Source organism: Falco rusticolus, chromosome Z (assembly GCF_015220075.1).
Source record: "Falco rusticolus isolate bFalRus1 chromosome Z, bFalRus1.pri, whole genome shotgun sequence".
NCBI lineage: Eukaryota > Metazoa > Chordata > Aves > Falconiformes > Falconidae > Falco > Falco rusticolus.
The window spans coordinates 74,013,602-74,031,335 of record NC_051210.1 but is presented as its reverse complement, the minus strand read 5'-3'; the positions used below and the strand labels follow the sequence as shown (position 1 = coordinate 74,031,335).

Here is a 17,734-nt window from a genome sequence, read left to right as displayed (position 1 = left end):
GCGGGGCTGAGCTTGGCTCAGACATTGCTGTCAGCAAACTGAGACCCCACTGTGATGGGGCTTGGGGGTGACTTGTGCCTGGTCTCCATGGGGAGAAACCCAGAGCTGCAGCAACTCACAGATATGTTTCTGTGCCCAAACTGGTGTTGGACCGACTGATTTTGGTGGCATAGCTGGTGCCAAGCCACCCCAGGGCTGGCCAAGTGCCTTGGGTGCTGGGAGGTGCCTGCTGCTTGCAAGCTGCAGCCACATCTGGCTGTAGTATTTGCAGGAGGAGGTGGGGTGTTTGCACTCAGCCTGTTTAGAGGAGGGCAGGTCGCAGTAGCATGGTTACACATGGGGCTGCACAGAGTGCACGGCATCCCAGCCTGGCACAAAGGAGCTTCACCGGGAGCTGTGAGCTCACAGAAGTCCCTCCTGGAGGGACAGGGACAGGACATAGCCACAGTGTCCCCTCAGCACCCATGCACCCTCTGCTTCATCACTTTTGCCTTTTCTTGGGGAGGGAAAGGGGTTTCATCTCCTCTTTGGAGAGCTGCAAACTGACCTTGGCATCCAAAGCAGGAGTGGAGTCAGGGGACAGGGGCTGAGCAGTGACAGCGGGGTTGTGTGCGCGGCTGGATGTCACCAGCAGTGGGTGAATAGAGGATGGGGAGTGCAGTATGGTGGTGGGGAGGGGTCCCTAGGGGTGCAGCTGAAGGCAGAGGCGGTCTGCAGGGAGGTGGGAGAAGAGCAGCTCTGGTTTTGCCCTGCCTCCTGCTCCATGAACAGGAACCTCGTGGGGAGGGGAAAACTTGACTTGATTATATCTGATAAGCCACTTTTTCCCCATCCCAGAGAGCCATCCCAGCAGCGGGGGGAGGAGGATGCTTGGCCAAGTGCAGGCCCTGTTTGTGAAGGATGAATGAATGACTCATGGCGTGGCAAGTCTCCCCGCCGTCTTCATCGTGGCAGCAGTGGCGGTTCCTTTTTGCAGCTGCTGGGTTTATCGAGAAGCCGTCATGCTGGGTGGATGCCCAGGCAGCCCACACTTGAATCTCTTTGCCTGTAGGTACCCCACCTCCCCTGCCCTCCTCCCCTGGCTCGCCTGGACCATCCTGAGTGGGGAAACCCCACAGACGGTGACAGTGCAAGGCACCCTCACCTGCAGTGAACTAGCTGAGCACTCAGTTCAAACCCTTTCTTCCCACTCTGCTCTTGTTCAAAGGCGACTCCAGACTCTTCCTGCTCGTGCAGGGCTCAGCCTCCCTCTGGTTTCCTGCCGAATGTGTTCCTGGAGAGCTTATTCCCCTGTGGGTTTGTGCCAACATTGTGCTTTTAGTTCAAGACCTCTTCTCCCTCTCTGGTGTTTACCCTGCTGTATTTATAGCTTCCTTGTTAGGTTAAACAAGCCAAAGGATTCTTGCCTTCTCTTCTCCCACGGGTTTGGCACTGGAGGAAAACCCCTCACACAGTCCTTCTTGCAGGAGGGGGCAGGTGCCAGCTTGTGGTTCTGCTTTTCTCCCTTCGGAAAATTTCAGCATCTCTCCCAGTTTGTTCCCCCTCTTGTTCAGGCATGGGAGAGGGTGGCTCTGCCCCCGTTGAAGATGCAGCCAAGAACAGAGCTTGGATGGTATGGCAGCTTTTTGCTACGGGTGATGTGCCGGGGCCTCACCAGCATTTGGGATGCTGGTACAAAGCCAGCATCAGGAATTAGCCCTGGGATGTCTGGGTGACTCGCTGGGATGTTTAGAGAGCTTTTGGTTTTTCTAAGTGCTTCTGTGGTTACAACAGCATCACATGTGTGAAAAATCACCAAATCTCTCTGGCTGGGGATGCAGTGGCCTTATGACCTGAGTTCCTACCAGCAAATCTCTCTATACCTCCCAGTGATGGTTCTGTCCTCTGATCCAGGCTGTGAAGGTGGGGAGAGGTACAGATGCCTTGCAGTTGTGGTTCAGTTGTCTTCTCCAACAGCCAGATTCCCATGGACCATTTCCATGGAAAAAGGAAAATTCCTCTGAAAATTAGAAGCAGGTTTGCGGTGTCAGGGATCAGCATGTTAATAGGAATTATCTCTCGAGTCTGGCTGCTTCCCAGGTCTGTGAGTCACCCTGGCAGCGGAGTGGGACGGGGTGAGCTTCGGGCTCTTTTGGACAGTCACAGCACCCACAGCCCCGGAGCATGTGCCTGGCTCTCCAGTACAGGCAGAGGGCTGGGCTGAAAGGTGCGATTCTTCCTCCTCTCCAGTGGTATGAGTCTGGGACATAGGAAAAAGACCAACCTGGCAAACATCCCCTCCTCCTCTGGTGTTTGGAGTGGGGTGGGTCCAGGAGAAGAGGGACAAGAAGTCTGTTAAGAGCTGATTCACCCCCATGCTACCAGGACTGCGCTGTGTCACATCTGACCAGTGAAGCTTGGGCTTGCTCTAGCAGGGATTGGCCCTTGCTGAAAAACCTTCTGAGAGGTTTCAGAAGGGTCTGGCCAGGGGAAGGTCACATCCACTTGTGCCCTGCTTGTACACGTTTCCTGAAGATGCTTTTGGAGAGGACAAGCAGACTGGAGGGACCTCAGGAGAGACCTAGCATGGTCAGATGTGGGTCTGGCCCATGCAGGTGGTGATGGCCAGGGGACCACAGGTAAGACCATGCATCGACCAGGAGAGGGGAGGGTGCTGAAGGTGTTTTGGAAATCAGCCTGGGGCTCCCAGAAGCTGCTCGCCTCTGGTCCCCTCCTCTCAATACAAAGATGGCTGAAATAGAAACAGCCTAATAAAAATGGTTATGGACCCACAGAGATTGCCTTATAGGGAGATGTGGAAAAGTTTAGGGCTCCTTCATCTAATGAAATCCTGATGGTGGAAAGAAGTTTGTTTGGGCATCTTCTGGTTTACCACACCTCCTAAAGTGAAAATAAGGGATGCCAAGCCTTGCTGAAAAGCTGATGCTGGAGACACCCTGAGGGGAAGAGGAGATGCAAAAAGCTTTGGGTAAGCACTATCTCTGCAGCAGCTTGGGGAAAGTTTTCTGATACTGGCAAAAAGGGACTGCCCCTGATTCCCGTCCCACCTTGGGGAGCCCCAAACAGGGCTCAGGGCTGCTGCCTACCACACTGCTGGCAGCCCTAAGGGGTGTGTATGTCTCCACAGAAGAGCACGTGAGGCAGTGAGGCTGGCACGGCATCCTTGGAGCATCCCCACAGGGTGGTGCAGTGATTCCCGTCCAGCTGTTTCCTTTGACTTCCTGTGCTTTCACCAGCCCCTTCCTTTGGGAACAAAAACCCCACACACTTCATCCTGGCCGGACTGAGAGCCACAGCTGTAGGCAGGGACCTCACCAGACCCTTTATTTTTGATGAAGATCAGCATGGGCATCAATGCCTCTTAAATTCAGTAACAGCATGAAAGTCATGTTTCAGCACTCACCTTCCTGCACAAGTAGCTAGGAAAACCCAAAAAGAGGCATCATGTGGATTCTCCATCATGAGTGGGCCCAGCGCCGTGCTGGTCTTGCGACAGAGCTCCCGACAGCTGTGCTGCAACAGCCCCACAAAGGTCCCCAGGGATGGCTTGGTAACAGTGGCCCAGCCTGGCTTTGCAAAAGCCACTGTCACGCAGGGTGCCCAGGCCAGCTGGCATCTCCCCAGACTTCCTTGCAGGGCCAGGGCCAGCCCCAGGCCCCTGGGGAGGTCTGCAGGAGCCTTTCCTTTGCTTTCCATGAGTTTTGCCTGAGGCCTCAGGGCTTAGGATGAGCTGGTGGACCTGACTAGCTATTGCTCCATCCTTGTCTTGCAAGGGCCAACACGCAACCCTGGGGGGTTCCTCAGTGCTTTGGCTGCTTTTGATTTTTTTTAGCTCCTGAGGCTCCTGGGGGGCTGTTTCATAGCTCCCCCAAGGCTGCTTGACCCCATCCCAGCTTTGAGTTTTGCAGCTTTATGGGTGGAGCATGGCTGCACCCGGGGATGCGTCCCTTTTCCCTGGCCTCCCCGATCCTGCACCCAGCTCCTTTTCCCCTCTCCATCTGGGACTGTGCCCACAGCCCTTGCATCCCAGCACTCAAAAACATCCTGGTGCCTCGGGCTCCTTAGCTGCAGCACCAGGGCAGGCGGTACGCGCCAGAGCACGACCCGACCCCCCCAGTGCCTGTGACCATACAGGGAGCTGCCAGTGTGAACTCCGGAGGGGCCAATCTCTCAGAGCATGCTGCTGACACAGCCCTTGGTCTGCTGCACATCCCCATCCCTCCTTCCCAGCCGGAGGTTGCAGATACGTGCTGGGCTCTCTAGCAGCTCCAACAGCCAGGTCGTTTGCCCCAGAGATGCCTTGGAGGGCTCTGCTCAGCCAGTGAGGTGCTGAGGTTTGGACTTGGAATGGCCTGGGAGGAGGATGCTGAGATACCTGGGCTCAAATGGAGCAGCAGCAGTGCTCATGCTGTGCCTGGGATGAGTGAAGGATGTAAGCGAGGCAAGGTCCACGGGGAAGGTTATCTTGGTTTTCACCCCTGGGGAGCAGCTGGAAGAGTGAGAGGGGTACTGGGACAGCATATCCTTCACGTCTTCAGACAATGTCCCTGTCAGACGTGTCCCCAGGAGGGTGGTTAATGGTGAGCAGGGAGAGTTTTCTCTGGAAAGGTCCCTGAGGCTTTTTTTCACTTTTTTTGCCTGTCTGCCGAGGGCAGAGGGACCCTGTAGCAACGTTTAACCCTCCTGGGGCATGCAGGGGACCTCAGCAGTGCTGCTGGTGACGTGGCCACTGCGTCTCCATCAGGAGCGGCATTTCAGGGATGGCAGCGAATGCCTCTCCACCATCCCTCACCGCAACCAGAGGCGGGTGGAATGGAGCCGGAGGCAGCATTTGTGGCCAGCGCTATGAATTCCCAATTACCAGCTCGCCTTGCCACCACGCAAGAGGTTCCTGCACCTAATTTTTGGTGAAACGATCCATTTTTCTCAGTAATTTAATAGTGTGGGCAGGCTGCTTGCTGACAGAGAGCCAGCAGTCAGCACCGAGGAGCCTGTGTGCCGGGCTGCTGGCCGTAACCACCTTCCCTGGGCGACGCAGGAATGCTGACCTAATAGAAAAGACATTTAAAGAGGAGTTTTGAAGAGTCGCTCGGCTGGGATTCAGCTTGCGTGCTTGGCTGCCAGCTGCAGTGGGGTCTCTCCATGCCCTGGCAGGTCACAGGGACCAGCACAGGTGGAGGGGACATCCGCGCTGGGAGCCGGGCACCAAGGGTATGGGCCCTCTTGGCTGTCAGTCAGCACAGAAGCTGATTTATTTTCTGGAAAAAAAGGCTGCTTTGGGGAGGCCATCACAAGTTGTGAGCTGAGGCTGGGTTCAGCGCCTGGCTGCGGCTCTCCCAGGGCTGGAAAAGCCGTGGCATTTTGCTCTGACATTTTCCAAATAAGATGTTTTGATTTTTTTTTTTTAATTTTATTTTATTCCCCACCCCAAGGTAATGTTTGGAAGCCAAATGTAGCTTGATTTAACTCAAACCATTTTAAAAAAGTAAAACCACTGAAAACTAAACAAGGCCTATCATTTAGAACAAAATGTTTTGGTTTTCATTTTCCTTTTGGCACAAAAAGCACAAACACTTTTTGGTTTTGTTTTTTCTATTTTCCTCTTGACCCACAAACAATTTTATTATATGTTTTTTGTTCCTCCTGATTGCTTCTCAAGACCGCATTGTACACCGTGGCCAGGGGACAGGTGAGCCCCAGCGCTGTTCCTGGTGGGACAGGGGTCCCGCGGCGGGTGCTTCCCTGTGGAGGCTGGAGGGATTTTACAAAGGCAACCGGCAGCCACTCTCCCCGCTGCCAGCAGTGACTCAGCTGGGAGCACCTTGTGGAAAAGGGAGGCCCCCAGGCATGGGATTTGGGATTTGAGTCTGTCCCGGCTCTCCTAGGGCGATATGAGCCCCATGGCTGAGCCCTGCTGGTACCTGGGCTGGGCATGGCCATGGCGCGGGTGCTGTGCACCGCTGCTTGTGCGTCCCTGCCAGGAAGGGCGAGCTCTGGCATTGACTTCTCTCCTTGTTTATTCAGGTTTAAAATTAATCTGACCTTCTCCTGCTCAGACTTGTGCAAACACGGCATGTCCCTGAGCGGGGAGCTCCTGCCAAGCCAAGGGGAGCCCTGTCTGTCCCTGAGCTGTGCTGTCACTGTCACCCCTGGGTGAGGTCCCTGCTGGGACCCAGGTGCTGGGCAATGGTGGGGTGCCTGCTCTCACTGTTGGTGCGCCAGCTGCATCCCAGCAAAGGCACCTCTGGACGTAAATCAGCGTACGGTTAATCCTCCAGTGCAAGCTGCCAGGAGGCTGGGTGCCCAGATCCGGCGTCTCCAGGCTGGGTGAGGGGTGGCTGCAATGCCTCTATCCTGGGCAGGAGCCCACATGCCAGAGCCAGCAATTGTTCCCCCTGCCTTGACCCCCTCCGTTGCCTGCTGATCCAGTCCTGCATCCTCCATCCTTAGCTGAATCTCAGCTCTCCACTCTGCCCCAGCCTCACTGCGCTGTCAAACAGGCAGGGATCAGGGGAGGGATGATGGGGAGCAGAGCTGGGGCCAGCCCTGGTGCAGAAGCAAGCGTCCGACTCATCCACCACCTGATTTTATTTTATTCCCCTCTCAGTGCCTCGCTGCATACCACAGCCGTGCTTTTTATAGCCCCCAGCTGCAGCCTTGGCGTGCTCCCGGCCAGCTCCCTGCTGCGGCCCCACTCACTTGGTGCCAGCAATCCAGGCTGGGGGGGGATGGACAACATCCCTGGGGTCCCCGTGGCAGTTCAAAAAGAGGAGAGCACAGGCTGCAGAGGAAGGCAGATAATTAAACCCTAACCCGGAGCCACGCTCCTGTGCCGGCGGAGGCGTTTAAAGAGCTGCATTAGTCACCCCCATAGCAGCCGGCGCGTGCCTTGTGCCAGGTCGGAGGCGAGTGGTGGTGGCCAGTCCCTCACCGTCCCCTCTGGTGCTGCCCAGGGGTGTTTCCAGCCTGCCAGAGCCACCAGCTCCTTCTGTGAGCCAGTTTGCTCTGCTGTGGGGGGTGTCAGTGGTCCCCCCTCCACCCGCAGTCAGCCTCCAGGCTCTGGCAGGGTTGTATTGGTATGAGAGAGGTTAGAGGGAGGTTAGAGATTCCTGCCTGCTCCCTGGGAGCACTTTTACAAGTGCCTTGGGGCTTGCTGCCACGTTTCTGCATCCCGCACTGTTGTCGTAGCTGGGATGCTGCTATGGGATCCGGAGTGAGGAGGAGGAGATGAGATGTGCGGTCCTGTTGCAGGCTGTGTGCCTGGAACATCCCTCTGCTGGGATGCGGGGTTTGCAGTGTGGGGCAGCCAGCCAGAAGGCAGGGAGCGAGCATCCTCGCTGGGAAGCAGCGGGGTGGGGGGGGGCAGCGGCTCCCTCTCCATGCTTTCTCCAGACGTGATTTCACCGCTGCGGGGAGGGAGCTTGGCCAAGGGACAGGCCCTGCTCGCCCTGACGGCACCCAGCTCGCTTGCCGGGGTGTTAGTCATCTGGGCCGTGGCTGGGGATGGGGTGTGCCCAGGGTCCCCATGAGCTGGGGGGACGGGGGAGCTTGGTGAACCTGCACTTTCAGGATGCTGCCAGGGAAAAGGGTGAGGGATGGGAGCAGGGGTGGAAGGGGGGGCTTCTGGACCACTGTCCCCTCCTTTCTGCCCTGGGGAGGGGGCAGAGGGCAGCGGTGAAGCCAGGTGTGTGCCAGGTATCTCTGGCTGAGCAGGTAGGTCCGGGACAGGACCACCTCTGCCTGGCTGATGCCTGCAGCAGCACCCCAGCCTTTTGGTGTGGCACTTCGGAGCTGGACATGGCAGCATGGAGGCGGAAGAGATGCTGCAGGGAGGCAGCATCGCACTTCAGGAGTGGATCTGGGGAGACGTCCCAAGGAGAGGGCTTCTGGGGTGGTTTGCTTGACCCTGGGGATAGGCTGAGACCCCAAGATGCCAGGGAGCCACATGGGACCCTGCCATGGCCCCTTGGTCTGTGTGGGTGCTGGGGGTGTCGGGGGCCTGGGACTAATTTTAAACCTTGACCAAAACACCGTCAGGCTTGTTCTGCCTCCAGCGGGGAGGCAGGGAGAGGCCAGGCAGTGGAATACTGGCAGTGCTGCCATGTGGCTGCTGCTAAGCAGCTGGCGCAGGCAGGGCAGTGGGCAGAGGAAGGCAGGGAGCTGCGGTGGCGAGGAGGAGGTGATGTGCAGGGGTGAGTTTTCCAGAAGCACCAGCTGTAATTTTAGCCCCGTGGGGGTGACTTTAAAACAGGGGCTTCCCAAATCTTCACCCACCCAAAGGTGCTGGGCTTCACCCTGTGAGGGTGGGGGTCTCGCCACCAGCACCTCAGTCCTTGAGCGAGCCTGGGTTGGCTGGGGGGGCTGCGGGAAGGGGGAGCTGGTTGAGCTGCCGGCCAGGTGCCGAGCATGCCGGGAGTAGGGAAAGCCTCGGAGACTCGTTCTGAAACAAGGCTACCCTTTTATTCTCCTTTATGACTGCATTTTAGTATCCACAAACATCCCTCCCTCCCCAGGCTGCTGCCAGCAGAGTCTGTATCGCCTGCACTTGGCCTCCCGAGAAACCCCGGCCAAACCCTGGGCCCCAGCACAGGGGAGAGGATTATTTTTCCCCCCTCGTTTTTTTTTAATATATGTTTTCTGTAGCTCTAATTAGACGGGCTTGAGCCCCAGCCAAGGCAAACACACCTGGGGGAGCCTTGCCTTACAGACCCCATCTGCTGCATCGGGGGCTCTACTTCCCGCACAGCCGCTGCCTGGCCCCTTTATAGGGGAGGGGGCTGCTGGGGGGGGGGGGGGGGGGGTAGGACCGCTCCTACACCAAGCCACTGAGCAGCCTCTGTGGAGGAGGAGATCCCAGCAAGGCGGTGCAGGGAGATGGTGCAGAGGCAGCGGGGGCACCCGGCGGAGCCCCGTCCCACGGCAAGACCCCTGTCCGGCGTGGAGCTGAGGTATCTCCCCCACCCCTGCTACTGCTGTTGCAGTGGCACGGGGCTCTGTGCCCACTGGGGCAGGATGCTGGGGAGGGTTGGGATGCTGTGGGTACCAGCAAGGTTTCGCCTTCCTGGCATGACAGCATGTGTGCATCAAGGGGTCACAGCCACCGAGATCTGCATGTGACTGGGGAGGGAGGACATGGGGGCTCCTCAGCGTGTCCGGGTGTTTGTTGGGCTGCAGGACCATCTACGCAGTGGTGCCCATCAGGGGACCATTTAAGAAAGTGAGCAGGGAACATGCCAGTGAGCATGCCAGGCCACCCCAATGGCTTGGATTGACAACCAAATCAATGCTGGGTTGAGCTTTGGGCGCTTCTTCCTGCGGGTGCTGGCTTTCCTGTGGGGCTTTTTGGTGGGGCTTTTCTCCTGCCACTTGTTTTAGGGGCCACTCCTGATGCCCCCATTGCCAGTGGGCTGAGCGGTGCTCGCACCCCCATGCCAGGGTCCCATGTGTTTCACACCACATCTGTGCCTAGCCAGAGCCAAGAGACCTCTTGGGGGTCTCTGCTTGCCCACATTGCCTGGGGTGCAGGCCCTGTCAGTGCAATGTGGGCCAGAGAGGAGCAGCACCCTTGGGTGGCACCCAACTATGGCTTATCCTGGAGGACATTTCCTCCTCCCTTCCACATGCAGTCTCCCAGGGATCTGCAGGGGAGAGTGTTGTGCCCCGACTCCACATCCTCGGAGCAGACCATCCCCTCCTCCATCTGCCCAGGCACTGAGCAGGCAGCACTGAGCCGGCATCACTGCTGCAAACTGCCCTCCTGGTGCATGGGGTGCCACAGACCACTCCTCCAAGGAGCTCTGGCAGCTGCTTCACCCTGTCCCCTCTGGCTGGTGCTGTGGAGATGCCACCTGCAAAGGGAAATACTGCGTGCTTTGGGATGCACACACACAGTGCACCCAAGCACTTTGCACCAGCGTCGCCATCTCAGGGCACTAATAACTGTAGCGGCAGTTTAAAATACTTAAAAACCCAGTAGGATCTGGCCTCACCAGGACCTGTTGGCTCCCTTTAGGTGATGGGCTGAGCTGGGGGGGATGTACCTGCTGGAACATGCGTTTGTCCCCATCTGGCAAGTGTGCCAGGCTGGAGGGTTCCCTGTGCATGGGGGTGCTTTGGGGCACAGCAGCTGCTGGTCCTTGCTGCCTCTGCCCAGAGCCAGGGCTGTGCAGAGGGCAGCTCGACCATTTTGCCAAGGATTTTGGAGCTGCCTTGGCCTCCAATCAAAGCAGGCTGCAACGGGAACATTTCGAAATTCTTCTGGATGAGGAAAATTCCACGGGCAGCCCCCCTCCAGAGAAAGTTTGGGATGGCTGAAATGTTTGGAGTGAGAGGCTGCTTGCTTTTGTTTACTCTGAACTATAATATTGAAGAGGAGGGGTGGGGGGAACCCAAAAGGAAAAAAAGACACAATAGGAGCCTGTAAACAGAGCTGGCCCCGAGTGGGGCTGGGGCGTCTCTCCAGCATTGGGGAAGGAGATGTGTCAGCACTCTCACCGCGTTGCCCTGCTTTCCCCCCGCTCCCTGCTCGGTTACGATCGCACTTAATCTTTCAGAAGAACTTGGCTGGAGTTTTTTTTCCCCAGCAGAAAATGAGCCGATGGTGTTTTTCCAACCTTCTCAACTTAGGCATGGCTCAGGCCCCATCCCCTGGCCCGGCACTGCAGCCCCTAGCCTCAGCGGTGGGCTTCTGCTCCAGCTTTTCCCCACTTCTTGTCACTCCTCCTTTTGGCTTGGGGGCTGCCATCTGATTGACCTGGCATGAGGTGAGGGGCACAGATACTGCCGCGGTGAGACAGTTCCTCAGTCTCCATCCCTGCCACATGCCTCACACCCTGCTATATCCCCTGGCCTGCCTCCCTTCAGGTAAGCAGGAAGGGTTGTCTCCAAGTGTGATGGAGACAGGACATTGTTACCCCACCAGGTGCCAGAACCTTGCTCCAGCATCCCCACACCACACATTGCAGGGGTTCTGCAACTGCCATCCTCCCCACACACAAGGATGCTGCCGGTGGAGTGCAAAGGGTTAATGGGCCACCCTTTGGTGGTGGCTTTATTTGGCCTCCCAGGTGGCCCTTAATGACACCTGAAATCCCTCTCCAGCCCAAAAGGGATTTTGTTTTGCAAAAGGAGTGACAGCAAATTGCTAGCTGGGGGAGCCTTTGTGTACGGTGAGCTGTTTATTTTGGCCCTGCTGGCCCCACAGCTATTTGGCTGACCCGGGTGCCTCCATGCCTCCAGGATAGAGTGGAGCCCAGCGGCTCCCAGGCACCAGCCAGCTTCGGAGTGCTGGGAGAGGTGGGGGGAGCACCAGGCAGGGGGATGCTGTGGGGCCCCTCTCCTGCTCAGGGTTCCCAGCTCGATGCTGGACTTCATCAGGACCATCAGGAGGATTTGAGCTTGCATGGGGCATTCACATGTATGTACAGACATAGATTAGTTCCCCACATATATGGATGCATATGCTTTTGTATCTCCTTCAGAGCCAGCTTATGGGGGGAGCTTATGCTGGGGGATGTAGATGCTGCTGGGGAGGTGAAATGATGGGGAGCGGGCTGGTGCCCAGCTGCCCTGTTGTGCCAGGAGCTATGGATTCATCAAAACCTCTGCCAGGATAGGCTGAGCCCAGCAGCGGAAAAATGTCCCAAACCCTAAAGCGTTCCTGGGACAGGAAAAGCCTTTCCCACCCTGTTATAATCACAGGGTGGCCCAGCTCCCTGCCAGCGGGTCCCACCCGCGTCCCTGCATCCAGCACTGTGCCCGTCCCTGTCCAGTGACTGTGTGAAGAGGACAGTGGGGACGCAGCCCCCCCATGACTCCATCCATCCATCCTAAAAATAGTCTCTTGCTGTAGCTGTAGTGCCAGTGGGTTTCTTTACAGACAGGAGATTATTTTTAGGAATTTCTCTGGCACGTGGCTTCGGGGGGAGTGTGGGGATGGGGACAGGGGCGGAGGGGCCCTCTCTCCCCCTCCAAACGCAACGCTGCCAGCCGGCGTGGCGTCAGGGCTGCTGGCTGCTAACAGAGCCCTCGCTGTTTTGGCGCTTGCTGATGCCTCCAGTTACAATTGGGAGCCAGAGACCTCTTCCCACGAGATGGAGCAGGGGAGGGTGGAAATTGGGGCATTGGGGTGAGTGTTTCCCAGCTGGGGTAAGAGCAGAGCCTGACCTCCATGAAGCTGTTGGCATGCTACGGTGTGTGGTGGCTTCCCAGGGCCCAGCACTGTGTCCCACCGCAGCTGCTGGCCCCACAGAGGAGGGAGATGAGCCTTGGGACAAGGAGGAGGTGGGTCTGGAGAGGATACCAGTGGGCCTGCCATCATCCAGTCATTGCCAGAGGTTACTGTGGGGAGTTGGTCTGAGTTGTGTGGCGATGTGCATCGTACCTGGCTGGGGAGATGAACCGGTTCCTTGGGCAGTGCTGGGGTTAACCCTGTGTTTGGGCTGAGCTGGGTTTAACCCCACTCCTGAGCTGTGCTGAGTTTAACCCCACGTTTGGACTGCATAACCCCATGTTTGGGCTGTGCTGGGTCTAATCCCACATTGTTGCTGAGCTGGGTTTAGTCCCACACCTGGGCTGAGCTGGATTTAACCACACATTCGGACTACACTGTATTTAATCCCACTCCTGGGCTAAAAGGGATTTAATCCTGGTCCTGGTCTTCTTGTGGTATAATCCCATGCTTGGGCTCCTAGGGGTTAAGCCCCATACTGGGACTGTACTGGGTCTTGCCCCAGGCTCGAGTTGTGCTGGGGTTTATTGGACTGCACTGGCCTCACAGGGAAAGGCTGCAACTGGTTTTGCTGGTTTAACTGGGGTAGTTTCAGTGTGCTGGAGTTGCACTGGCTGTAGTAGTGCCTGTGTGTGTGCTGGCTTAGCTCAGCCTGGCATGGTGTCCCCCCCCCCCCGCCCAGCAGGCATGAGGTCCCGAAGGCACCAGAGGGGCTGGGAACAGTGAGCAGGGCTCCCCCCTTGGCCTCAGGGAGCACCCCCCTGGCAGTGCCCAAGGTGGGCAAGGAGTTACCCCTGGGTGCTGCCAGGGGTCCTGGGGACTGTGCATGGCTCCAGTGGCCCTGGAAGTGGTGGGGGACATGCTTCCCTCCCTGCCTGCACCCATTTCTGGGCTTTCTTGGGCACCCAGCAGCTGGCAGGGTGCCAGAGGTGTTAAGGGGACAGGAGTGGCAGGTTGCAGGGGACTGTCCTAGCAGTGACGTCCATGCTCCCCCAGCCCCAAAGGTGCATGTTGATGCAGTGATGATGGAGGTCACCGGTGCTGCAGGGGTGAGATGCTGCTTGGTTTCTGGGCATATCAGTGGCCATGAGGACTCGGGCCACACCACAGCTCCTCAGAGCAGGGCATGGTGCTTCTGCAGGGCTGCTAGGAGGAGAGGGGATTAGTGGGGCACTGTGCTCCCAACCCTGCAGGAAAGCAAGAAGAGGCAAATTCCTGCTGCTTCAAAACACTGCCGCTCTTAGCCACAGGACATGTTTCCCACAGCAGGCACTGGCAGAGAAAAGGGTCTGGGCTGCAGGGCCAGGGATGCTCCCCCAGCTCAGGGGCAGGAATACAGTATGATGCCATTTCTAGGGTGTTATAGCTGGCTAGCGTCAGGTGTCACCCATTGCAGAGCAGCTTTGTGCAGGTTGGAGGCTGACAGGACCCAGCACGCAGCAGGCAGAGCTGCCAAGTGCTCTTGGGTTGTTTTACTAGCCACATCTCTATTGCAGCGATGCTGCCCCAGACCACCCTGGGGAGAGTTTAGGAGGCACAGCTTTCTGTGTTTGGTAGGAAGCATCCTGTATATCCCTGCCGCCATCTTCAGCCCCTGCAGCACAGCATCGTTTGCCTGTGTCCCCCTCCCTGCCACCCTCGGCTCTGCGTGCAGCTCATTCTCTTTGAAGAGAGACTTCAAATGAAGCAAAGCAAAAACAAACACAAAAAAACCAAAACCCACTGTCTTTCAAAGCGTCAAGCACAATGGAAAGTTGGCCTCCCCCAGGAATCTGCACTGGGCTTTGCCAGGCCACGGCGGAGCATGGCACAGAGCGGCTGTGCTGGAGGGGCTGTCACACCCCATGTGGGCATCAGTGCTGGTGCACATGGCTGTGATTTTGGGGGATGTTTTGTCTCGCAGTATGTCAGTTTGGATGCAGGAAGGGGCTCATGGCAGGATTTCTCCCTGCAGCTCCCCAAAAAACTTTTGGAAGAGCTCAAATGATGCCCAGTGGGACAGCAGGGTTGGTGCAGGATGGAGAGCAGCGCCTTTTGTTTCTGGCTCACATTCATGGGTGCCACAGTTGGGTCACCCTGACTGTGCTGGTGACCAGGGTGTCCCATGCCAAGGGAGCAGAGTCTGGCACTGCTGCCCTCCCTGCCAGTGCCAAGCCACAGGCCCAGGCTGGGCTGGGTCCCTCTGCCCAGGCCATGGCCATGGGAGGTCACCCAGCCCTGGCGGGCAGCAGATGCCTCTCTGGCCTGGGTTTGCATGTGGGGAGGAAGAAAAGCTCTGATTGTTCCCTCTGTCCTGACTTGGCTCCAGGACCACTGTGCCAGGACTCCCTGTCCCTGGGATGTGTCACCACCGATGCAAGTGTAGAGGGATGCTTTCTCCACCCATGTGCCTGTCCGGGGGTTGCAGATCTGCTAAGGAAGGTGGCCTGGCAATGCATGTTTGTGTGTGTTCAGTTGCACGCCTGTTTTCCCCTCAGTGAGGGAGTTTGGTTGCAGAAAGTAAGGGGATCCTTTATGGGCAGGCTGGTTTGCAGCACTGCCTGGCCTGGAGTGCCTGGCCCCCTGCCACACCACTGCACCCGGGGCGGGTGAGGGCTCTGGGTCTTCCCCGGCTCTGCGGCTCCTTCCCCTTTTGTTTGTGGCCTTTGGGCAGCCGAGGAAGGGCTTGCCCTGTTTCTTCTGTCTGTGGTGATGCTTGGTCATGGCTAGGTTTTGGCAGTGCTCAGGCAGGTCATTTACTAAGCCAGTGTGTGTCTTGGGGGGGCTCGGTGCTGCCTTCCCCAGTTGCTGCACTGGCAGGAGTGGGCAGCTGCCCAAAAGAGACCATCTGAGGCAGGGGAGCTCATGGATGCTGAAGTGAGGATGGGGAGCACTGGGGTCGCCCTGGGACAGAGGGTGCCTAAGTGTTGGAGTATGCAGGATCACCCTCACGATGAGTGGTGAGGTACCACTGGGGGGTCACTGTGGAGATCAGGGGTTGGGATGCAGCTGGAGTGGGGTCTGCAGAGATGTCCTCTGCCACCATGTAAAGGTTTGGTGTGCCTCTGGGTCTATTGGCAGTACCATCCACAGCCAGGCTAGCTGGGCAGGGCTTATACCATTCCGCAGTGATGGTAGCAGAGGGCTGGCTGCAAAGTGTGCCATGCCCCCAGCAGTTCCCTTGTCCATGCAGGGAGGGGTGCCTTTCAGCATTGCAGCTGCAAGGTCATTTTTTCAGACTTGCCTTGAACCAGTCAGCAGCCCTGAGGTGTAACAAACTCATGTCAGCAGTGAGCCAGCACCCAGAGCATGTCACCCTGCTACAGAGCAGCATGGTGGTCGATGGATGCAGCAGCTCTGCCTTCACCCTCTGCAGCGCTTGCACAAAACCCCAGAGCAGTCAGGAGAATAAATGATTTTATTTTAAAACTATTTCTTTCTCTCCACGCTAACACATGCTCCCTTCTCCCTGACCACCCCCCAGCGCTGTCCCCTTAACTGTGGCCCACATGGTGTTTGGAGTTATTTTTCATTGCTGCTTGTAAGTGTATTTTAAGTCTCTTTTCTTCCCCATCACCAAAATATTTTACTTTCAGGCTGAATGTTCCCAGTTCATTACCAACATAGTTTTGGCAGAGACCTTTTAACTGATGTTTCTTGGGAGTGTTTCTACTGGTGGTTTGGTAGGAAAAGCTTATGACAGTCTCATGAGATTATTTACATTTGGGGGTTGCATTTGAGGCTGCCTGGTGTGTTCAGAACAGGGTTGATGTGGGGTGCCACACACCTTCCACCCTGCACTGGCTGGGTTGCAGTGCATTGCCTTGTAGCTCTCATTTCCTTCGCCACATGGATTGCCATGCAGCCATGGGCACCTGCCCGCAGGACAGGAATTGGCAGCTGCTCTGGGGTGCTTTTGCTGGGCTGCAGCATCCTTCCCTGGAGCCCCTCAGCTGTTGAACCCAAATGACTTAAGGGGACACGGATTTATGCCCATGAGTTGCAGTATGCACTTGTGGCTGCCAGGGAGCTCACTGTCTCTGGTGCCCTCAGCCCCTGCCCACCTTTATCCAGGACCAGAACCCAGCAATACGAGTGAAATAAACAAAAGCCTGCCCATTCATGAGGAGTGGGCAGGGGGCTCTTCCAGGGAGAAATGGTTCAGCTGCCTGTGCATGCTGAGGGCAGGCAGGGCTGACTGATAGGGACAGTGTGACCCTGCTGGTATGGATGGTGTGATGCTGGCCAGGGTGGATGCCCCAAAGTGATGCTGGCTGTCACAGACAGGGTGCTGGCTGGGATGGACAGGGTGACACTGGCTGATACATGCAGGACTATGCAGGCTGGAACAGATGCCTTAGGGTGATGCTGGCTGGCACACACAGGGTGATGCTGGCTGGGGTGGAGAGGGTGACTGGCCAGGCTGGCCAGGGTGATGCGGGCTGGTATGGGCAGAGCAGTGTTGCCTGGGATGGACAGCTCTGAGCAGTGCTGGCTGGGATGGACAGGGTGATGCTGATGCAGAGACAGGGTGATGCTAGCTGTGCTATGGTGGGGAGACCCCGGTGTGTGGCTGGGATTGACCCATGGAGAGCTGGGTGCACATCCCTGACTCAGCATGCCCCACACTTCTCACCCCAGATCCAATGGTGATCTCTGAGTGGAAGGAAGAGATTTCAGGGCCATTCTCCATGGGTCCAGAGACCCCAAATGGCCTGGAAGGGCGCTGACCTGCATGGACCAGCCCTGCAGCGGGTGCAAGGGTGGGCAGTGATGCAGGACCCCAGCCAGTGCCAGTCTTGGTACAGCCTGAGCTCTCACAGACCTGCTCTCTGTGGCTGTGTGAGCCTGTTCAGATCTAACTGCTGTCTCCTGCCGTGTAAATACAGGCCAGAATTTCTCTTAAGTTCCTTCCCACTACAGCTGCACTGGCGTAGGTCTCTGGACCACCCTGGGGCTGGGAGCCAGCCAGGGCTCCCGGCACAGGACTGCAATGGCAAAGAGCCCTTAATCCCGCCAACCCACACAGTCCTGAGCTCCTGGTCAGTGTTTGCCCTTTGTTTTCCCCCTCCAGGCATGGGGACTTCTCTGCAGGCAGGGACCAGCTGTGACAGCGGCACAGACCCTGCCAACTGTCCCAGCTGGTGTCCCAGCAGTATGGTCCCCGTGCTGTCCCCTGCACGATGGGGTAAGACAAGAGGGATACGTGGGGTCCATGGTCCTGCAGGGGTGCTCTAGGCTGTGGACCCTGCTGGCCACCCCACTGCAGGGGATAACACCCTCTCCCTCCCGACTCTGCCTCCTCCAGATGCGCAGTCCCATCCCAGGCCTGGGCAGGGTGATGGTGTTCCTTGCGGCAGCCCTGGTGTCAGCCTCCCTCGCCGTCCCTGAGGGCTGGGGAGAGGAAGGTGAGCCCCCGCCAAGTCCCCACACAGCCCCCCATGTCCCAGGCATAGGGACCCCGGGGGAAGCCCATTCCCCCCCAGGCAGGCACAGACCTACCAGAGCCAGGTTGTACATGAAACA

The 17,734-nt window shown here is 57.5% G+C and overlaps 1 protein-coding gene across 4 annotated transcripts in view; it reads left to right on the top strand.

Moving 5' to 3' along the window:
- The window catches only part of IL11RA (interleukin 11 receptor subunit alpha), a 33,334-nt gene that overhangs the window by 910 nt on the left and 14,690 nt on the right, over positions 1-17,734 (top strand). For 3 of the 4 annotated variants that reach the window (XM_037373885.1, XM_037373883.1, XM_037373884.1), the window contains exon 2: positions 17,517-17,616. In XM_037373885.1, the coding sequence (XP_037229782.1) occupies positions 17,517-17,616 (100 nt within the window). Of the gene's footprint in view, positions 1-8,846; positions 8,949-17,516; positions 17,617-17,734 lie in introns of those variants that run through there. The other variant, XM_037373882.1, reaches the window with a different exon arrangement.